This window comes from Brachyistius frenatus, unplaced genomic scaffold (assembly GCF_029030835.1).
Source record: "Brachyistius frenatus isolate BFR_SWC_R1_liver_20210118 unplaced genomic scaffold, ASM2903083v1 Contig_197, whole genome shotgun sequence".
In the NCBI taxonomy this organism is placed as follows: Eukaryota; Metazoa; Chordata; class Actinopteri; family Embiotocidae; genus Brachyistius; species Brachyistius frenatus.
Window position 1 is genome coordinate 620994 of NW_027210796.1, and position 20202 is coordinate 641195.

The 20202-nt window shown below is 41.5% G+C and overlaps 1 protein-coding gene across 3 annotated transcripts in view; it reads right to left on the reverse strand.

Moving 5' to 3' along the window:
• Positions 1-19498, reverse strand: part of ptprz1a (protein tyrosine phosphatase receptor type Z1a) — a 152902-nt gene extending 133404 nt beyond the window's left edge. For all 3 annotated transcript variants that reach the window (XM_069718725.1, XM_069718723.1, XM_069718722.1), the window contains exon 1: positions 19223-19498. In XM_069718725.1, the coding sequence (XP_069574826.1) occupies positions 19223-19283 (61 nt within the window). In that variant the 5' untranslated portion in view covers positions 19284-19498. The remainder of the gene's footprint in view (positions 1-19222) is intronic.
• Positions 19499-20202: the final 704 nt, after the last annotated feature.

The following is a 20202-nucleotide window of genomic DNA, read 5'->3' on the forward strand; positions in this document are numbered from 1 at the left end:
TATCTGTTTAAGGCAAACCTTTTTTTTTTACAAACCACAATACTGAATGTTAATGAATGAAACAACAAAGTGTATTTTCATTACATTTCAAGAATGAGGTATGAGGGCTGTAATATAACATGGCTGCCCTTCCTATTCTATAATTACACTAATAAAAATGTTAACACCATTTTTCATTTTTATTCATTCATTTCATTTGACACATCCAATTGTTACTCCCTTGCTCCCCAAAATGTTGTACCTATATTCAAGCAGCAGTAGGAAGCAGTAAGCATTTTATTAGTGCAGTATTCATACAGAAAAATTTGCTAATAAATCATGGCTCTACCATAAAATGTTATCTCAATCAGAACTAAAGTTACTGTCTGGCAGTTATATGCCTCGCTAACCATTCAAGTTGTAGTGCACATGCAGTTCATGTCCATGCATGTTTGTGCCACATTCGTAGAGATTTCCTCAAGGTGTTCCTCAGATATCGCTTTCATGGTGGGAAACAGATGTGAACTCATTATGACCTTGAACTTTGACCTGGTTCATTCTGGAGTTGAATAGAAAATTTGTGGAAAAAATATGAAGAAATTGTCCCGAGACGTTCTTTAAATATCGCATCCAATGTAATGGGACAGTGACCTTGACCACCAAGTGAAAGTTTTTGCCAAGTTTAAAAAAATGTAGGTAGGTAGGTAGGTATTTACTTTATTAATCCCCGAGGGAAATTTTTTTTCGCTACAGCAGCATGCAGAAGCAATAAGATAATAATATAAATAATAGAATAAAATACTAGAATACAATAATAGAAAAGCAATAAAATAGCAGTAAATAGCAGTAAGAAATATAAATATAAAATATAAAATGCACAGTTCATACAGTACATTATATATCTATATATATTATATACAAACAAACAAACCAAGAACACAGTCAACATATATATATATAGATATATACAGTACAGTATATATCTATATATATTATATACAAACAAACCAAGAAACACAGTCAACAGTGTACTGTGATGGATTTTGCCAGAGGTGAGTTATTATACAGTCTTATTGCAGTGGGCAGGAATGATCTCCTGTATCTGTCCTTGTGACAGCGGAGCTGGAGGAATCTTTTAGAGAAAGTGCTCCGCTGTCCCTGCAGCAGGTGGTGGAGAGGATGGACAGGATTATTCAATATGGACAATAATTTGTTCAGCGTCCTCCTCTCCACCACCTTTTCCAGGCTGTCTAGTTTGTAGCCGATGATGGAGCCGGCCTTCTTAACCAGCTTGTTAAGTCTGTTGGTGTCACCGGCTCCAATGCTGCTCCCCCAGCAGACCCCAGCGAAGTACAATGCACTGGCCACAACAGACTGGCAGAACATCTCCAACATCTCGCTGCACACATTGAAGGATCGAAGTTTCCTCAAGAAAAAGAGTCGACTCATCACCTTCTTGTAGACAGCGTTGATGTTGGTCTTCCAGTTCAGTCTGTTGTCGATGGACACACCCAGGTACTTGTACTCCTCCACCATGTCCACCTCCTCTCCCAGAACTCTCAGCGGTTGTGGAGCCGTCGCCTTCCTCCTGAAGTCGACCACCATCTCTCTGGTCTTGGCCACGTTCAGGAGCAGGTGATTTCTTCCCGCCCACTCCACAAAGTCCTCCACTACTGCCCTGTACTCATCCTCCCGTCCATCCCTTATACATCCTACCACTGCAGAGTCATCAGAGAACTTCTGCAGATGGCAGGAGTCTGAGTTGTACTGGAAGTCAGTTGTGTATAAGGTGAACAGGAAGGGAGACAGAACAGTTCCCTGAGGAGCTCCAGTACCACTGACCACCGTATCAGACAGCACACTGCCCAGACGGACAAACTGTGGTCTGCCTGTCAGGTAGTCATTGATCCAGGAGACGGTGGGCGCGTCCACCCCCACCACCCGCAGCTTCTCACTCAGCAGCAGTGGTTGGATGGTGTTGAATGCACTGGAGAAATCAAAGAAAGTGATTCTCACAGAGTCACCGGTTCCATCCAGGTGAGACTGAGCTCGTTGCAGCAGGTAGATGATGGCGTCGTCCACTCCCACATGAGGCTGGTACGCAAATTGCAGAGGGTCCAGAGAAGATTTCACCAGTGGCCTTAGGTGTGCCAAGACCAGCCTCTCCAGCACCTTCATCACATGAGATGTGAGGGCAACCGGACGGTAGTCGTTGAGGCCAGATGGAGTCTTCTTCTTGGGGACAGGAACCAGGCAGGACGTCTTCCACAGCACCGGGACCTCCTCCTGCTTCAGGCTCAGGTTGAAGAGGTGTTGTAGGACCTCAGCCAGCTGGGCGGCGCAGGTCTTCAGGACCACGGGGCTGATGCCGTCAGGTCCTGCAGCCTTGCGCTGGTGGATTCTCTCCAGCTGTCTCCTAACCTGGCCAGTTGACACAGAGAGGGGGATGAGGGGTGGGGGGGGGGGGCTCGAGGTGTCGATGGAGGAAGAGCCCTTTGAGATTGAGGGCTCTATGCAGTTCACCAGGGGGCGCAGAGGGGGGAAGGGGGGAGGCAGCAGAGGTGTTTGGGAGGTGTGAGGTGTGGAGGAGACAGATGAGGGTGGTGAACTAAACCTGTTGAAGAAACAGTTTAGTTCATTTGACCTCTCCAGGGAGCCCCCTGGTTGTCTCTCTCTCCCCTTGAACCCAGTAATCTCCTTCATACCGGTCCACACCTCCCTCACGTTGTTCTGCTGGAGTTTGGCCTCCAGCTTCCTCCTGTAGGAGTCCTTGCACTCTCTCAGCTTCTCCTTCAGGTGGCGCTGCACTCTCCTGAGCTCCTCCCTGTCCCCAGACCTGAAAGCTGCTTTCTTCTTATTAATAAGCACCTTCAGGTCACTGGTGATCCATGGCTTATTGTTGGGGAAGCATTTTACAGTCCGGGATGGTACGGTGGTGTGTTCACAGAATTTGATGTATTCTGTGATACAGTCCGTCACGCTGTTGATGTCCTCCCCATGTGGTCCAAACAGCACATTCCAGTCCGTGGACTCAAAGCAGTCCTGCAAGGCGTCTTTAGCCTCCTGTGTCCACCTCCTCACAGTCCTGGTGGTCACAGGCTGCCTCTGCACCAGGGGGACATACCTGGGAGTCAGCAGGACCAGGTTGTGGTCTGATCTACCAAGGGGGGTAAGGGCAGTAGCACTGTATGCGTCCATGGCATTAGCATACAGTAAGTCCAGAGTTTTATTGTTCCGTGTGGGGCAGTTCACATACTGGTGTAAAGTTGGCAGTACTTTATCCAGACTGGTGTGGTTAAAGTCTCCAGTAACTGCCAAAAATGCACCGGGATGCTTAGTCTGCAGTTTAGCCACAGTGGAGTGGATGGTGTCCACTGCTGCCTCTCCGTCAGCTGATGGAGGAATGTAAACAGCGATAACAATGGCGGACGTGAACTCCCTCGGCAAATAATACGGGTGCATCCCCACTGCTAGAAGTTCAATGTCCGGGCTACAAAAACGTTCCTTCACACACACGTGGTCGGGATTGCACCACCTCTCGTTCACATAGACTGCAATCCCTCCACCTTTCTTCTTGCTGCTCCGAACAACGTCTCTGTCCGCCCGAATAGTCCTGAAGCCGGGTACGGCCGCGCTGTGGTCCGGGAAATGTGAGTGCAGCCATGTCTCGGTGAAACACATGATGCTGCACTCCCGGTATTCCCGCTGTGTCTTTACCAGCGCGCCGAGCTCGTCCGTCTTGTTGGCCAACGACCTCACGTTCCCCATTAAGATTGCCGGTACCGCTGGTTTATATTTCCTCCTTTCCGCCTTTAGCTTAGCTCCAGCTCTGCAACCCCGCCGTCTTCTCCGAAGTTCAACGGGGATCTCAGGCCTCGCTCCGGGCTGTAGCAGTAGAGGGCTACTCAGCGCGATCAGCTGATCATGCGAGTAAACAATAACAGAGCCCCCATCCAGAAACGTGGAAAAATTACGGTCCATTGTCTGACCGTTAACTTAACACACGAGAGAAAGAAAAAACAAAACAACTACGAAGAGGAGAAAGGCTTAAAAAATACTAATAAACAACACACTCGGGGAGGGGAGCTGCTGCAACAGGCTGCCGCTAGCGCGGCGCCATCTTGCATGATTAAAGTCCTTTTGAGATACTGCATTCACAAGAACGGGACAGACAATGAGAAGGATACCTGGTCCCGGTGACCTTGAACTTGAACCTTTCTCCCCCAATCTCTAATCAGTTCATCCTTAAAGCCAGATAAACAATTGTGTCACATTTGAAGAAATTCCATACAATCGTTATATCCTAGATATCATGGTTACATGAACATGTAGAATTAAAGTCACAGCCACCTTGTTCTTTGCCCCCAAAAATCTGATCAGTTCATCCTTAGTATCAAGCGAATGTTTTTGCCAAGTGTGAAGAAATTCCCTTAGGGCATTCTTGAGATATCATGTTCACAAGAACAGTATGAACGGACGCCTTGACGGACAGCAGTACGACCCAAAAACATAATGCCTCCAGCTACTGCTATCACCGGCGGTGCGGAGCTATAATAAAAAGTATTTGTAAAGTGTAGCACATTGGCTTGACATGAAAAAACACCAATCGGGTCTCACTGAAACACTGAGCAGGATATCCCACCTTCGTCATATACCTCTACACATTGTCCATGCTACATCATCTGCAGGTGATAACAGGAGCTGCTGTATAAGAGCTGCACATCTGTAACCAAACACTGGTTGATTTTTGCATGAATCCACGATATTGCTTCAGTCCAAGCAAGTGAACATCATCAGCACAATCGCCTACTCATTAACAGGAAGACATTTTGTGATAGTGCCTTGGGGAGACATGACTATTTTGAGGGATGACCTAATTGAAATTGGCAGCAGAGGCGGGATACAGAGGAAATTATAGATTTTAAACTTGTTCTCCTTTTACCCTTGACACACTTCTTTGTTATTTTTACACTTTGCACTGAAACAAATGATGGCTAACACATCCTCCCCATCATTATCTAAATATAAAACACATTTTAAATTAAAAAATGTCTTTGTATTTCTTACTTTGATTTTAGGTTGAATGCATTCATAATCTTTTGATTCGCTTATATGTAAATGTTGGGGCAGACTCAATATTTAATAATAATATGAATAATATTTAATAATAAACATTCAAGTTTATTTAATAAAAAATAAACTTGGGGAAAAAATTAATATTTATAAAGCTGAACTATTAATATGCTTAATAATTGATGGTAGCACCAGCAGCTGCTCCCATCCTATACTTCCATCATCCCTAGTACACACCCTGCGGTATTTTAGGTAGGTAGGTAGGTATTTACTTTATTAATCCCCGAGGGGAAAAATTTTCGCTACAGCAGCATACAGAAGCAATAAGATAATAATAGAAATAATAGAATAGAATAGAATAATAGAAAAGCAATCAAATAGCAGTAAATAGCAGTAAAAAATATAAATATAAAATGCACAGTATATACAGTACATTATATATCTATATATATTATATACAAACAAACCAAGAAACACAGTCAACATATATATATATATGTATATACAGTGAACCCTCGCTATAATGCGGTTCACCTTTCACGGTCTCGCTGCTTCACGGATTTGCATCGTGCATTGAAATCACATTACGACTATATGTAACGTAGATATATTTAATGTCCAGTTCTATCTATTTCAATTGTAAAATAAAGGTTACTACTTCACGGATTTCGCCTATCACGGTTTCTATTTGGAACGTAACCCCCACGAAAAACGAGGGTTCACTGTATATATACAGTACAGTATATATCTATATATATTATATACAAACAAACCAAGAAACACAGTCAACAGTGTTATTGTACTGTGATGGATTTTGCCAGAGGTGAGTTATTGTACAGTCTTATTGCAGTGGGCAGGAATGATCTCCTGTATCTGTCCTTGTGACAGCGGAGCTGGAGGAATCTTTTAGAGAAAGTGCTCCGCTGTCCCTGCAGCAGGTGGTGGAGAGGGTGGACAGGATTATCCAATATGGACAATAGTTTGTTCAGCGTCCTCCTCTCCACCACCTTTTCCAGGCTGTCCAGTTTGTAGCCGATGATGGAGCCGGCCTTCTTAACCAGTTTGTTAAGTCTGTTGGTGTCACCGGCTCCAATGCTGCTCCCCCAGCAGACCCCAGTGAAGTACAATGCACTGGCCACAACAGACTGGCAGAACATCTCCAACATCTCGCTGCACACATTGAAGGATCGAAGTTTCCTCAAGAAAAAGAGTCGACTCATCACCTTCTTGTAGACAGCGTTGATGTTGGTCTTCCAGTTCAGTCTGTTGTCGATGGACACACCCAGGTACTTGTACTCCTCCACCATGTCCACCTCCTCTCCCAGAACTCTCAGCGGTTGTGGAGCCGTCGCCTTCCTCCTGAAGTCGACCACCATCTCTCTGGTCTTGGCCACGTTCAGGAGCAGGTGATTCCTTCCCGCCCACTCCACAAAGTCCTCCACTACTGCCCTGTACTCATCCTCCCGTCCATCCCTTATGCATTTTACCAGTCAACCAGTCAGTGAACATGAACTGACTTTGACATCAGACGTCTGTTGCATGTACATAGAGAATTACAGCAACTATGCAAATGACTGGCTGATCTACAACATGCAGGTGTCAGGAGTCCGGTTTTCCTCCGTTTTGCCCCCGATCCCCTCTCCTCCGGTGTCCCCTCAGTCCCCTGTCTGCTGGTTCTGTGTCCTCCTCTCCTCACCTCCCGTGGCCACGCCCCTCACCAGTCCCAGCAGCTGCAGCCACTCACCCCGGATCACCACCTGCAGGTGTGCTGCATCTCCCTGATCACCTCCCCGGACTATATGTATCCTGCCCCTGCACTCCTCTGGTTGTCGGTTCATTTGTTAGTCACCCGTCCGTCCTCAGTCTGTTCTCCGTTTGTCCTGTTCCCGTTTCTGTTCCTCCTGCGGAGCTACCTGTCGGTGGAGTTGCCCTCCCGACTCTGAGGATTATTGACTCCGTTTCTTCCAGCGGTCCTGCCCGCTGGTCTGCCGGCTGCCCTGCCAGCCGTGTCTCCCCGGATCTGTCGGTTGAGTTGCCCTCCCGACTGGGAAGCAGATTGACGTTGTTTGTTTGTTTTTTTATTGGAATAAAGACTGTATTTTGGAACCGATACCCAAGTCTGTGAGCCTGCATTTGGGTCCTGGTAAACACCACCTCATAACAGCAGGAATGTTGTGCCTCAAAGGACATAATCACACACAAACTAATAATTTTTCACTGACAGTGTGGTAACAAGTCAGTGTAAAGTCGTTCACTTAACGTGTCTCTCCCTTTTTCCATGTGTGTGTGTAGGTGTCTGAGCTGCGCCCTTTGCAAAAGACACAAAGAGGACAGGAGAAAAACAAAGCGGAGGTAGCAAGACCGTCAGCAAAACTTTTAAACTGAGCTCAAATAAAACGGGTGCAAAGAAATGCATAAATAATATTTTCTGTTTTTTATAGGGGTGGGGCCCAAATGGTAGATGAAACACTGACTCTGCCTTGTGGAATGTCACAAATCCCTGTTAAAATGACATGTTTATATATGGTGCTTTTTATTTACCTATCGCCGTGGCTGGTATGTCAAGAAAATTGAGCAGCCACTGCACAAAACTACACACATTTCATTGGTGGCAGGTGCTTATTGCCAACCCTGATGCCAAGTGAAAAGTAGTTGTTGGCTCAGTCTTTTGAAATGTACAATGTATCTGTATTGTATCTGATTCTCTTATCTTTCTTTTTACTTCTTTGGAGCCTCTGGTGTCCTCTACCCTCAATGCGCTCTCAACCCTGCTGCTTTCAGCTTGTAATGTCAGTTATCAAGGAATTTAAGCTTATTCTGCTGCTAAACTCAATGGAGGCTGATCTGGATAAGAGGATCAGACTCATGCCTGAAATGTAAATATAAATGTCCTGTAAGTACTTGAAAAGCCTCGTTGAGGCCCATTGAATTCCTTTGTGCACACCAACATCTGCCTAAAGTTTCTCCACATTCACCTGCTTAGAACCCCTTCACAAGGCTGTGAATGGGGTAGAAAAGGAGCGAACCAGCCCTTTTACTGAAGAGGACATTGACTGACCAACCTCCTCCACGGAGGCCTTTTATCGATGGCCTTTTTCCTGTATCACTTTTTAGGATTTCGCATTCAGCTGGTTGAGAGATGAGGGCCATCGAATGAACCATGGTAGAGACCACACATTCAAAGGCAGCTGGGTGAAGAAAACAGCGAGAAAAGTGGAGTACAAATGGCTCTCCACCAGCTACTCCACAGGGGCTCCACTTGTTTTCTGCAGCAATGGGCCCTGGTGTGACTGGGTCCTCTTTCAGAGGCACCATAGGCCACCCGGATCTGCCTCGTCATCCATTACAGCATCCAGACTGGCAGTAAGCACAGTGTAGGAGACGGAGGGGTGGATGGTTAATGGTGGTGGCAGAGCACCAGGCAGACACCAGCAGAGACAAGATGGTTGGCCAAACAAAAACAACCCACCCTCAACACCCCCTCATCCCTCACCCACCCAGACACAAAAAAAACAAGAGGGGAAACAAATGAGGAGGAGGATTAAAAACATTAAGGGTAAGAAGAACGGGGTGGACAGTAGAAGGATGAAGGCATGAGGCAGTAAAATGGGAGAAATGCAGGACAAAAGTGTGATTGAAGATGTGCAGCAGCATACAAAAGTGGTGAAAAGGGGAGAGAAAATTTGAGATTAAGAGCTGAGATAAGAAAAGGGAAAAAGGAGCGACAATAAAAAATAAAAAAATACAACATAAAGATGTGGCCCCCAACACAAAATCTCAATCTTAACATGTCACCTACTGAGTCTTAACTAAATTGAAACTTACATGAACCAGACCGGTAGAATATTTCCATTTGCAGCAATAAAAAACATTTTACTTGTAAACATCACCACAGAGTAGACTTTCTCTTAAGTTAAACACGAGAGTTTAAAGACATCAATGCTGTCTACAAGAAGGTGATGAGTCAACTCTTTTTCTTGAGGAAACTTCGATCCTTCAATGTGTGCAGCAAGATGTTGGAGATGTTTTACCAGTCTGTTGTGGCCAGTGCATTGTACTTCGCTGGAGTCTGCTGGGGGAGCAGCATTGGAGCCGGTGACATCAACAGACTTAACAAACTGGTTAAGAAGGCCGGCTCCATCATCGGCTACAAACTGGACAGCCTGGAAAAGGTGGTGGAGAGGAGGACGCTGAACAAACTATTGTCCATCTTGGATAATCCTGTCCACCCTCTCAACCACCTGCTGCAGGGACAGCGGAGCACTTTCTCTAAAAGATTCCTCCAGCTCTGCTGTCACAAGGACAGATACAGGAGATCATTCCTGCCCACTGCCATAAGACTTTACAATAACTCAACTCTGGCAAAATCCATCACAGTACAAAAACACTGTTGACTGTGTTTCTTGATTGCTTGTATATTATATGTATAGATATATACTGTACTGTATGTGTATGTGTGTATATATATATATATATATATATATATATATATATATATGTTGACTGTTTATTGGTTTGTTGTATATAATATAATGTACTGTATATATACTGTATATACTGTGCATTTTATATTTTATATTTATATTTTTTACTGCTATTTACTGCTATTTTATTTTATTGCTTTTCTATTATATTATTCTATTCTATTATTTTATTCTATTGTTTCTATTATTGCTTCTGTATGTATGCTGCTGTGGCAAAAAAATTTCCCCTCGGGGATTAATAAAGTATATACCTACCTACTAATATAAAATAAAGAGTAGAGCAATGAAAAAAGTCTGCTAATGAAATCAGGGTATTTATCATAACATACTCCAGTTATTTTGGAGGATAAAGTGTCACTTTCTTGATTGTGTATCGCGACCGCAATAACAAGTCTCCTCTGGAACATGAAAAATAAATTCTAAAAATAAAACTAAGCTTAAAGAGATGTAAATTTGACTGATCACACCATTTTTTTCAGGACTCTGGTTAGACATTGCTTGATTGACAGCTATCTGTATTTTGTCTGACCAATCAAATTTTTCTAGCAACAACAAGACATCACAATCCTTCAAAGCTCCCATGAGCAATAGAGAGCTTTGAGGTGATTTTGGCATAGTGGCAGTCAGGTCACATGTGCTTCATGTTTGATTGTCAAAGACAATAACATTGCCCTCTATATTACCATGATTTGCACTGTCATTTCCAATAACAGTTAGCATAGAGCTGTATCAGTGCAGTACTAATGTGTAGCAACTGGAAGGCTCTAATGCTCTATGGTCTTAAAAATAAGGAAGCGCTAAAAACCTCTTGGCATAGGTATGTGTGATTTGTAATTGTTATCCTTTTTTTAAAATCTCAATGAGATTAAAATCAGGGGACCTGGAGCAGAAGGCGAGTCACTTGAACATAAGAAAAAATATATTTCTCCTAATACGCCTGAAAGATACTCTGTTTAAAGATGTAAAACATGAAGGCAAAATACCTATTGCGTTTTCCGTCAACAAAACCTACACAGGTCGAGTGGCACAGTTAGCATGCAGACATGACAAAAGGTTGGTATTGTTTTTCCCTTGACGCCTGTGATCATTTGCTTTACTAGATGAAAATACAACACTCTTGAGCGTCAGCGATCCTGCAGAAAAACCTCAGAAGGAACCAGCTACTAGTTGGTTAAGTTAATCTTTCACCACTATACCCAGACCAATTTGCACATCAGGACTGCTATAGGCATACAACAGAATTCCCTGAGTTCTGCCAGCACAGGCATGGTACAACACTTTCCGGATCCAGTTTTACACGCTTCTCATATTTCAAGATAAATATTAGGTACATTGAAAATCCAGACAGCCAGACTGAGTTTTTAAAATATACATGTATCATATATCAAGTGCTTAGAGGTCTGTTAAGTAATTCCAAGAACATGGTTAGCTTGATAAATTGACTACAGTTGCTTCTGACTACAGGCCATTTAAAGTGCCAGGCACATGAAACACTGGAGTGTATGGACATATGTCTTGGACAATAAATCAAACAAAACGTATCCATATGAAACTATGGCCAGACAGCAAACCTTTAAAATAAAGTAACAAACCATTTTTGGGAGCTACAAGGCTGCAAATAATGATAATTGATGTAATTTGATCATTAATGGAAGCTCCGAGGTCAGTTTTCAGTAATACATTATTTGTATAACTTTAGGTTGTTTTTTTTTTAAAGTAAGACTGCAATTATGGTCTTTGGCTCTAAACACCTTATAAACTCACTATCTAAAGGGATCTTTACCCTTCATGGTTAAATGATATCCTCTGGGTCTTTTTAAACTTAAAAAAAGGTCGGAAACAAAGAGCAAACATGCACTGAATAGCATTGCCTTGTCCTCCACTACATCATGTAAAGTCTTACAGGTCAAATTGGAGACCAATAACTTGTTGGTAATATATTGTTTTTTCAGTGTACCCAAGAAGAAGGCCTGAGAACAGAAATGGGAGACATACACTGAAATGCCCCCCCCCCCATCATTCCCCTCCACCCAAGGAACACTGTGCTCCCACAATTATGCTCCAGCTTCACAGTGTGACAGCGTCCTACCCTCCTCACTACCACAGCCACTGGACAAATCAGTGCTATCATGCGTCATGCTTAAATGCCCCCTCCCTCCCCATTCCCCCCGGAACCTACCCTCACTCTTTTCTTTTCTGTGTTGCTCAGCACCGCACCCTCCCTGCTCAATATACCCCCCTACACCTCCTGTCATTCTGAAGTTGCCCCCTTTCCTAGTGTTACAAAACAAATCTCCCCTCTGACAGCATAATTCAGCAGGCCGGGACTAAGGAGGTGGCGCAGGACAAACTGGCCTCCTCGGCTTACCTCGGCTTACCTCTGCCGAAGACCTGGCTGCTTTTTTTCCCACATAACCCCCGACCTCCATTCAGCCGAAGGCCAGTGGAAAGAAAAGGGGCAACTCTGAAAGATTCAAGCCAGTGGCCCCTCAGTATGCCTGAGTGAATGCCGTTGTGCCTAATACCCCCTAATCTGGTCATCAAATACCCCCGCTGCCATGACTGGAAAACTGCTTTTTTTTTTTTTTTTTTTTTTAAACTACTAGTGGGGCAGTGAAGGACGTCTGCCCAGTGGCAGCTGCTTTGGATGAACATGAAGGAATAAAAGAAAAGGGACAGAGGAAGAGAAGGTGTTAAGATATGGGGAAGTAAAGACATGATTGTAAAGGAGAGAAAAGATTAAAGACAAACACAAGGTCATCTGAGATGACCACATGTCTTTAAAGAATGAACATAATATATTGTATATAATATATATACATGTATATACTGTACTATATATACTGTATATACACTGTGCATTTTATATTTTATATTTTTTACTGCTATTTTATTGATTTTCTATTGTTCCTTTATTATCTTATTGCTTCTGTATGCTGCTGTAGCGAAACAATTTCCCCTCGGGGATTAATAAAGTAACTACCTAACCTAACCTAACCAGACTGGAATGGGATTTGTATACAATATTCCAATTGTTGAACTGGATTGGCAGGATATCAACCAAATGCGCTGAAAGTGAAGTACTGCAAAATGTAAAGTATTTAAATTTGACATAAATGTCAGCTGGCTATTTTAAACTGCGAAAAAAATTATTGAACAGATGCTTGGGTTTAGATAATATGTACAATTCTGGCTTCTTTTTTTCAAAAAGAAAAGGGTCTAGTGAAAAATATATATATTTCTCAAATTCATTGTTGAAGAAAAGTGTTGGTTCCTTACACGTTTTGGTGTTTAAGTATTATATTGTCAAATGTTGGCTATGGTCAGCTTTGTTGCACCTGTAACAAGGCCTAACAATGATGTCATGGTGTGCAGACACACCCCGGAGTACATTAGCAGTAAGGTGACAAGTGCGAACTCAAGGTCTACAAGAAACAGATTTTCAGCTGTTGTTGAGCCACTTTTCACAATTTAGGAGTTTGACAACTGTCTCTCTGCTCAAAGTCATTATCTTAGAGAGACATAACATGAAACATTAAGCTGTGTTGTAAAAGTTGGGGTTTACTATTTGCCATCGTTTATGTGAATTCCTGGGGCCTGGCGTTTAATTTGATCAAGGTCTGTTGAGAAAATATCCGTTTAGACTCAAGTGAGATTACCAGAAATGAATGGATCAGTGTGTAGGATTAAAGCTGTAGTTGGTAACTTTGAGACGAGAGCGCACTTCGCCTCAAATTTTGCCGTGCACGCACAGCCATTAACCACGGCAACTGAAGAGGCAACATGGCGTGTGCACAAACACACACACACACCGGTAAGAAACAAAAACTTAACTCCTCACAGCCAGAAGCAACATGCTTTACAGTGACCTTCAGCTGCCTATATTTTAGCTGGAAACATGGTCCTCAATTCATAACTTCTTTTATTTTGCAACAAGTAGTCCAACTTTGTAATAAATTAATCTTAGTGTTTTTGAAAGCACAGTAAGCTTATTACATGTGTAATGTTAGCTCGCACATTAATGCACTCACATAGATGACAAGCCAGTAAATTAACAGTTTAGTTACTACAGAACAGTTGGAGCAGTTAGAATCACTTGGTGAATACGAGGCAAGCAACGTCTCAAAAGCAATGTCTAAGATTATTAATGCAATACTATCAGTGCATAGAGACAGTTTTAGCAAATATGACATAACGTCCCTTTTTTCCACACTTTGTTCAAAGTTACTAACGACAGCTTTAAGGGGGATATATTGGCAGAAATTGAATATAATATTCATAATCGTGTTTCCATTCTACTTGTATACAAATTCCGGTCCATCCTCCTTCTCTACATTCGTCACTCTTTTCTGTGTATTAAAAACAAAAGAGCCTCTCCCAGCTGTCAACACACTATAATGCTACCTGGTTAGCTAGCTAATGCACTCTGCATGCCTTTCTTTTTGTGTGTTTTCTGTTTATTGCCGTTATTTCCTATTTTGTACGGCACCCAATAAGGATAATACAGTTTGCTGTGTTTTGGTTGTTCAAAAATAATTAATCTACGTGATTATTGCATAACACTGCCTGTTGCAGAAGAGAATGTAGTTTTGTTCCTACTTGGAAAAAAAACACGGGGTATAGCTGATTTAGTGATATGACATACAATTGGTATTCTACACAGGCTTATTATATTTGGAAAATTGACCTGATGCTCTATGCTTTCCGCTGTCTGACTTCCAGCCCTGACAATCTGCTCTGTGCTGACTGACATGATCTCTGTCCCACTTCCGTCAAAAAAAAAAGAGAGCTGCTTCTAGGACACTGCTGACACACACCACGGCGCATCTGATGGAATGTCAAGCATTGACTAATGGCATTGATCAGCTCTGATGGCCGTGTCAGAGCTGGAACAGCACACAGGCGGATCCGCTGAAAAATAGCCTAGAGGAGCATCAATAGCCACACTTTATTGCAATATGTGGCTGTTACAAACAATAAAACAATATTCAATTGCTCATATGACCACTGAAAACTGATTTATTTTTTTATTTTTTTTATCATTCCTCTGCTCATCCTGGCCAAAGGCTGACTTGGTCAAATCAGATGGGTATACTCGCATGTAATTATGTGTAGAACAAGACAGATTAATCTGCATTGGGCGGTTTGCTGAGTGCAGAAATGAAAAAAAAAAAAAAAACAGGTTTGAAGTAGTTTGTAAACAGCATTGCCAGGTTTTTAGGTCTACCTATCTAAAACTAATGCAGCCAAATACAAAAATCCTTCTTCCGGTTCCAATGTGAAGCTCTTCTTAAAACTGCTTTAAAAAGTGTTGAATCAAGTGAATCATTTTGAGAATGCAGGTGTTACTATTATTTTATCCATCACATATTTATCAATAATGGTACGCTAAATAAAGTAATAGCCTCTAAAATAATCATACAGTTGGACTTTTTGCTTTTTGCATTAACTTCAGAAGACATTTAAAATAGAATGAGGACTGTTGATATTGTTCATCCATTGCACAAAGGAATCCCTTTGTGAATTGTAACAGCAGGAAAAACAATTAAATTGACAAATAATTATTTCACTGTACGAGGATTGCTTTCAGACAGAAAACATGAGCCTATCTGTTACAAATGGCAGACCTATTTAGCTCGGCTGGAGGTGGGCATCACATCCACAGCCACCCTCTGCATGTGTTTGACTGACAGACTGCCTGACTGTGACGGCCATCTGTCAGCAGATCTCTGTTAGAAAACACGAGATCCGGAAACTCCAAGGTCCCAGACGGAGTCCAGGGCACGGTTGGCACTGCCCATTCACAAATATCTTTTGGGAGGACACATGGTGCTGAGTTTTCTCTTCATGCTTCTTTTCTTTCACCATCCACCATTCCTGCACTGCTCCTGAACAAGCTGGCACCTCTTTTGTGCCCCAACATTTCATCCAAGCTTCCTTTTAAACCAACCAACATGAAAAGGGAGGAGGCATAGAGAAGCAGAGAGGCTTTCTGCAGGTACTGAACCATCCAGCACAGATCCAGGCTCACTGGCCTGGGCACAAAAGGTTTCACATCTCTTCAGCTAAGACTGGCTGCTTCTCCCTCCTAATCTTTGTTTCACGTCTCACCCCTTGAAAAGATTAAACCAAGCAGATCAGTGTCCTCTCTGGCATGCTGCCATTGCACTGGATGACTGGAAGGGCCAACCAGAGGATAAGAGTTGGAAAACCCTTCCAGTGTTTAGGCTAATGGTGACAAATCCTAATTCATCTCCACTGACTTCTTAAAGATCTACAACTTTGGGGGACAAACTGAATGCTCCATATTTTTTTTTTAAATAATATTTGTGCGACCACGAACTGAGTATGCATTTTAAGAGACCATAAAGTTTCCAAATATAACTAAATTTCTTGGGTTGAATTTGAGAAATTCTATTTAAATAAAATAGTCAAGAAATCTTAAGTATTTTTTTGTTTTTTGATGTAATAAGACTTAATATTTCCTTTAGTGTAGCATATAATGTATCTGAGATACCACCACAGAGGGTCGAGAAAAAAATACTTTCAAGCTTGAACGGGAGGGAAAAGGTAGAAGACTACTGAAAGTCTGCAGGAAAAACATTCGTTTTAGCAAATCAGGGGCTTGATTTACTAAGATCTCAAAGAAAGGGTACTAAATTGCATGTTTATTCCAAAGGTTTTCACATTTATATTGCATCCTTTTGCGGGTGATTTAGTAGAATTATAGTATTTTGGGCATTCAAGTAGAAATGGCCAATATTGTATATGTATTCAGGCAAACATGAAAGACGCAATCCTCACTGAACATCGTTAGTAGATCAGCTTGTAAAAAAAATGTGTGAATGGTACAAGGTTTGCACTCACTTTAACACACACAAACCTTTCGTGAATCAGTCCCCAACTGTTTGCTACACATTGCTGACAGAACAGCCAAACTGTGGTGAAATTGTTTTGCAACTTCAAGTTGAAAAGATGAAAATTTGCATCACAACTTGCCAAATTCCATCTGTTAAGGAGGATCATGTAATATGATTGGAATCTCTCGAGAGGCTGTTAATTGTAAATTATGGTGAGATTGTTTTTAGTGATTAATTCTGGTATATCCAAGCAACCCTGTCCGTACAACGAAATTATTTACCCACAATGTTTAGGTGACAACATAATCACTGAGTGCATTGAATGCTCAGAAGAAAGGTTTTCACTTAGTAAAATGCCACATTTTCAACCAAACTCATACCAGACCCCAAGGCTCACATCAAGACTATGTCACCAGTTGGTTTTAGGTAACTAAATCTATTTGGTTAAGTCAGGGAAAAGGTAGTTTAAGTAAAGTGTAATTTAAAGAGTTGTGTCTCAAGTCACTGTAGACTTTCTCTTATCAAAGCCAATGACAATCTTTTAATAACCTTAACCAAGTACTGCCAATGCCTGAATATAAACCACCACAAAGCAGAATAATGGAGTCGCTCTCAGGGCTGTAAATACATATAGTGATAAACGGCAATATATTATGATAGAAACCAGAATTACCATCTAGCAGCTGTATGCCTCCACTAACCCCTTAAATTGTAATATACAATTTAAGGGGTTGTATCCATGTAAACTCATATAGATGTTGCTGCATAGAATAATAAAAAAAAAAAAATGTAGATGCTTCACACACAAAAGATCTATACAATCACTGCAACTTGTAAATGGACACCCCAGGTTAATGTCATCAATTCAGTATTTGTCATGAATGTGCCCCTAAATGTGTCCCTTGTGCCCCTTGGTTAGGTTGTTAAATAATAGAGAGAAGAAAAAAATTAATCATTTTATCCTATTGCATATTTGTGGGAAATTTGGTCATAATTAATGTATGAATTATTGCGTAATGGCCACAAATGTGTTTTGTGAGGTCACAGTTACCTTTGACCACCAAATTCTAATCATCTCATTCTTGAAGAAAGGTTACTGCTGTAGACAGTAGATAGGAGGAATGAGACGACTACTCAGCTGAAACAAGTATCCGGTACAGATTACATACTTTTGACGAACACAAGTATGATCCGAGTAATTGTCAGTATCCGTTTTAATGAAGGTTTCTAACAGACATTAGCTGTGTGCACACAACGAGGCCACCTACACACCAAGCCCCACCTGTGGACACTGACACGTTCTGTCAGTGTCCGGTGTCCACAGGAATTAACAAAAACTCGTGACTCTTCTGGTTAATTTCTGCCATCGGCTTGTTTCAATTAGGTTTGTATAAAATATCTTCAGCTGAGTTACTCACTATACCTCAACAATAACAATAAACGTGTTTTTTTTATATATATATATATATATATATATATATATATATATATATATATATATATATATATATATATATATACAGATAATTGAGTTGGTTTAATAGATTCAGATATAGATAATGCTGTACTTGGCTTGTCTCTAGTTGCCACTAACATTCACTCGGACTCAAGAACAATCTGATTAGAATTTGACGATCAAAGGTAACCATTACATCACAAAACAAGCTTCTGCTCTTTACTCAGGAATTCAAAGGCTATTTATAACAACATCTAACAGGATAAGATGAGGAAGTGATGACATTTTATACCCAAAAGATCATCTTCACTGTGAAATTCAAATGTTCTAAGTAGAATAATGACCAGAAAGGGAGATTGTGACCATATTTCACATTTATGTTAGATGCTGAATTGGTGATACTACTCTTGGGTGTCCACCTTCAAACTGTTGTGATTGCATAGATCTTCTGCGCTGCAAGGATTGGGGATGTGCATGAACCATTAACATTTTAGACTTTATTGATTCTTTGCTTTAACATGTGAGTTTGAATAGATATGGAGGTAAACTACAACTTAAATGGTGAGCGGAGATATACAACCTTAAAACAGTAATTCAAGTTAAACAGGCATCCCTTCCTTTTTGCGAGCAGGCATGCTGGAACAATTCCCCCAGTCTAGACAGATTCCACCTAAATCTTGCAAAAAGAATACTCATTTTACCTCCCAGAAATAGAATAGTAATTTAACCTCTCTTGGCATCCAACAACAGAAAGGTTCCTAACCCACTCTCAATACTATGTCTGGTGATCAGAGACCTCATATTCCACAAGTATTCTTAATGAGGCATGAGTGACATTAACGTTACATCCAGTAATTTATTTTATACAATTTCTTTAAAAAATTATCATTGATAATATAAATCCAGTTACGATTAGTTTACAGTTTTGCAGTGATAGTATGTGTTTTTAAGACTGCTGTTGTTGCCAAATAAACCAGTTAGACTCCCGTGTCCAAACTTCTCCTTTCATGCTTGACAGCTGCAGTTTGGAGCTGATATGCAAGGCTATATAGGCCTAACAATATTTTAATTTGAAATCCCACAGACCCAAAGACCCGAGTCTCGATATCAAACACGTAGGACATCTCAGTTTGATTTTTGAGAAATAGTTACACTTCTGATTCTTACAAGTACAAATGCGCAGACGACAAGCAGACGTCGTTAGTTTAAGGCAGCGCAGCGCACTTGAAAGCTCACCTGAAGCTTCTGCGCAATCACCTTAAAGTTAGCGCAGCAAGTTGTAGACGACCACATACTGATTAAAATCCGAGCACGTCATTTAAATGTTTCTGTGTCATGTGAAGACAAACATAAATTACAGCATGCCTTACCTTGTTGGCAGATGAGGATGAAGTGTGCAGCCAGTAGCAGCCAGCAGCCTGTAGTCTCCATGTTGGGGGAAAAAAACTCGGCAGATGCGGTAAACAAATGTAATAGTGATTTTTGTTTGTGGGAGGGGGGGCGCGGGGAGCAGGTCCCGATCGGCCCGCAGCCCTCACAGTTCCATGCTGCTCTGCACTACTCCTGCCAATTATGGTATGATTGTTTGTGTCTGTGTGTGTAGTACAGATCCAGGGTCCTGGTGCGCCGTTTCACTCCCGTCTGCTTTCTTCCACACCGATTGACTGAGAAGAGCCGTCAGACTGAAGAGTTGCACCGCCCACAGCCCGCAGTGACTGGCCCTTCTCTACTTCCTTACACAACAAACGTTGTGTACATACATATATATATATAAATGTATATACAGCACATTAAGAGAAGACACCGAAACGTAACAAACGTGAACACTGTTAAAAATGTAGCCACAATTGGCAGGTTCAAGCCCTTTTTGCACTCAATGGTGGAGTGGAAGCAGCTCATTTGGCTAAAGCTAAAACTCCAAGCAGCAAAGAGCTTTTTTCACCTTTTGACTGTTAATTATAGCGCCAACATCTGGCCAGTTTTAATCATATTTTTTGGGAAGCAATAGCAGATCATGTCCAGTTATTTTAACAGGTTTAATGTCATCTGCTTCTTCCTGCTCACAGGAAATTCAGCAAAGGCATGACATAGAACAGAAAGATGAGTAGGCCACGCCCACATAAACTAATCAATTGTCTGTCAAAATGTTAATTTTACAATTGTGGAAAAATTCACACATCATTCTGATGATGTCAAATACTGTATGTTGGTAAGGTTTGAGCAAACATTTGGCAAAGTAAAAATTATTTTTCATACATGTCTAATTACAGTAAGATATTAATAATTGCTGCAGACTAACCTTTTAAGTAAACTGAACACCATTGAAAAAATTGGATATCTAGTATCCAAA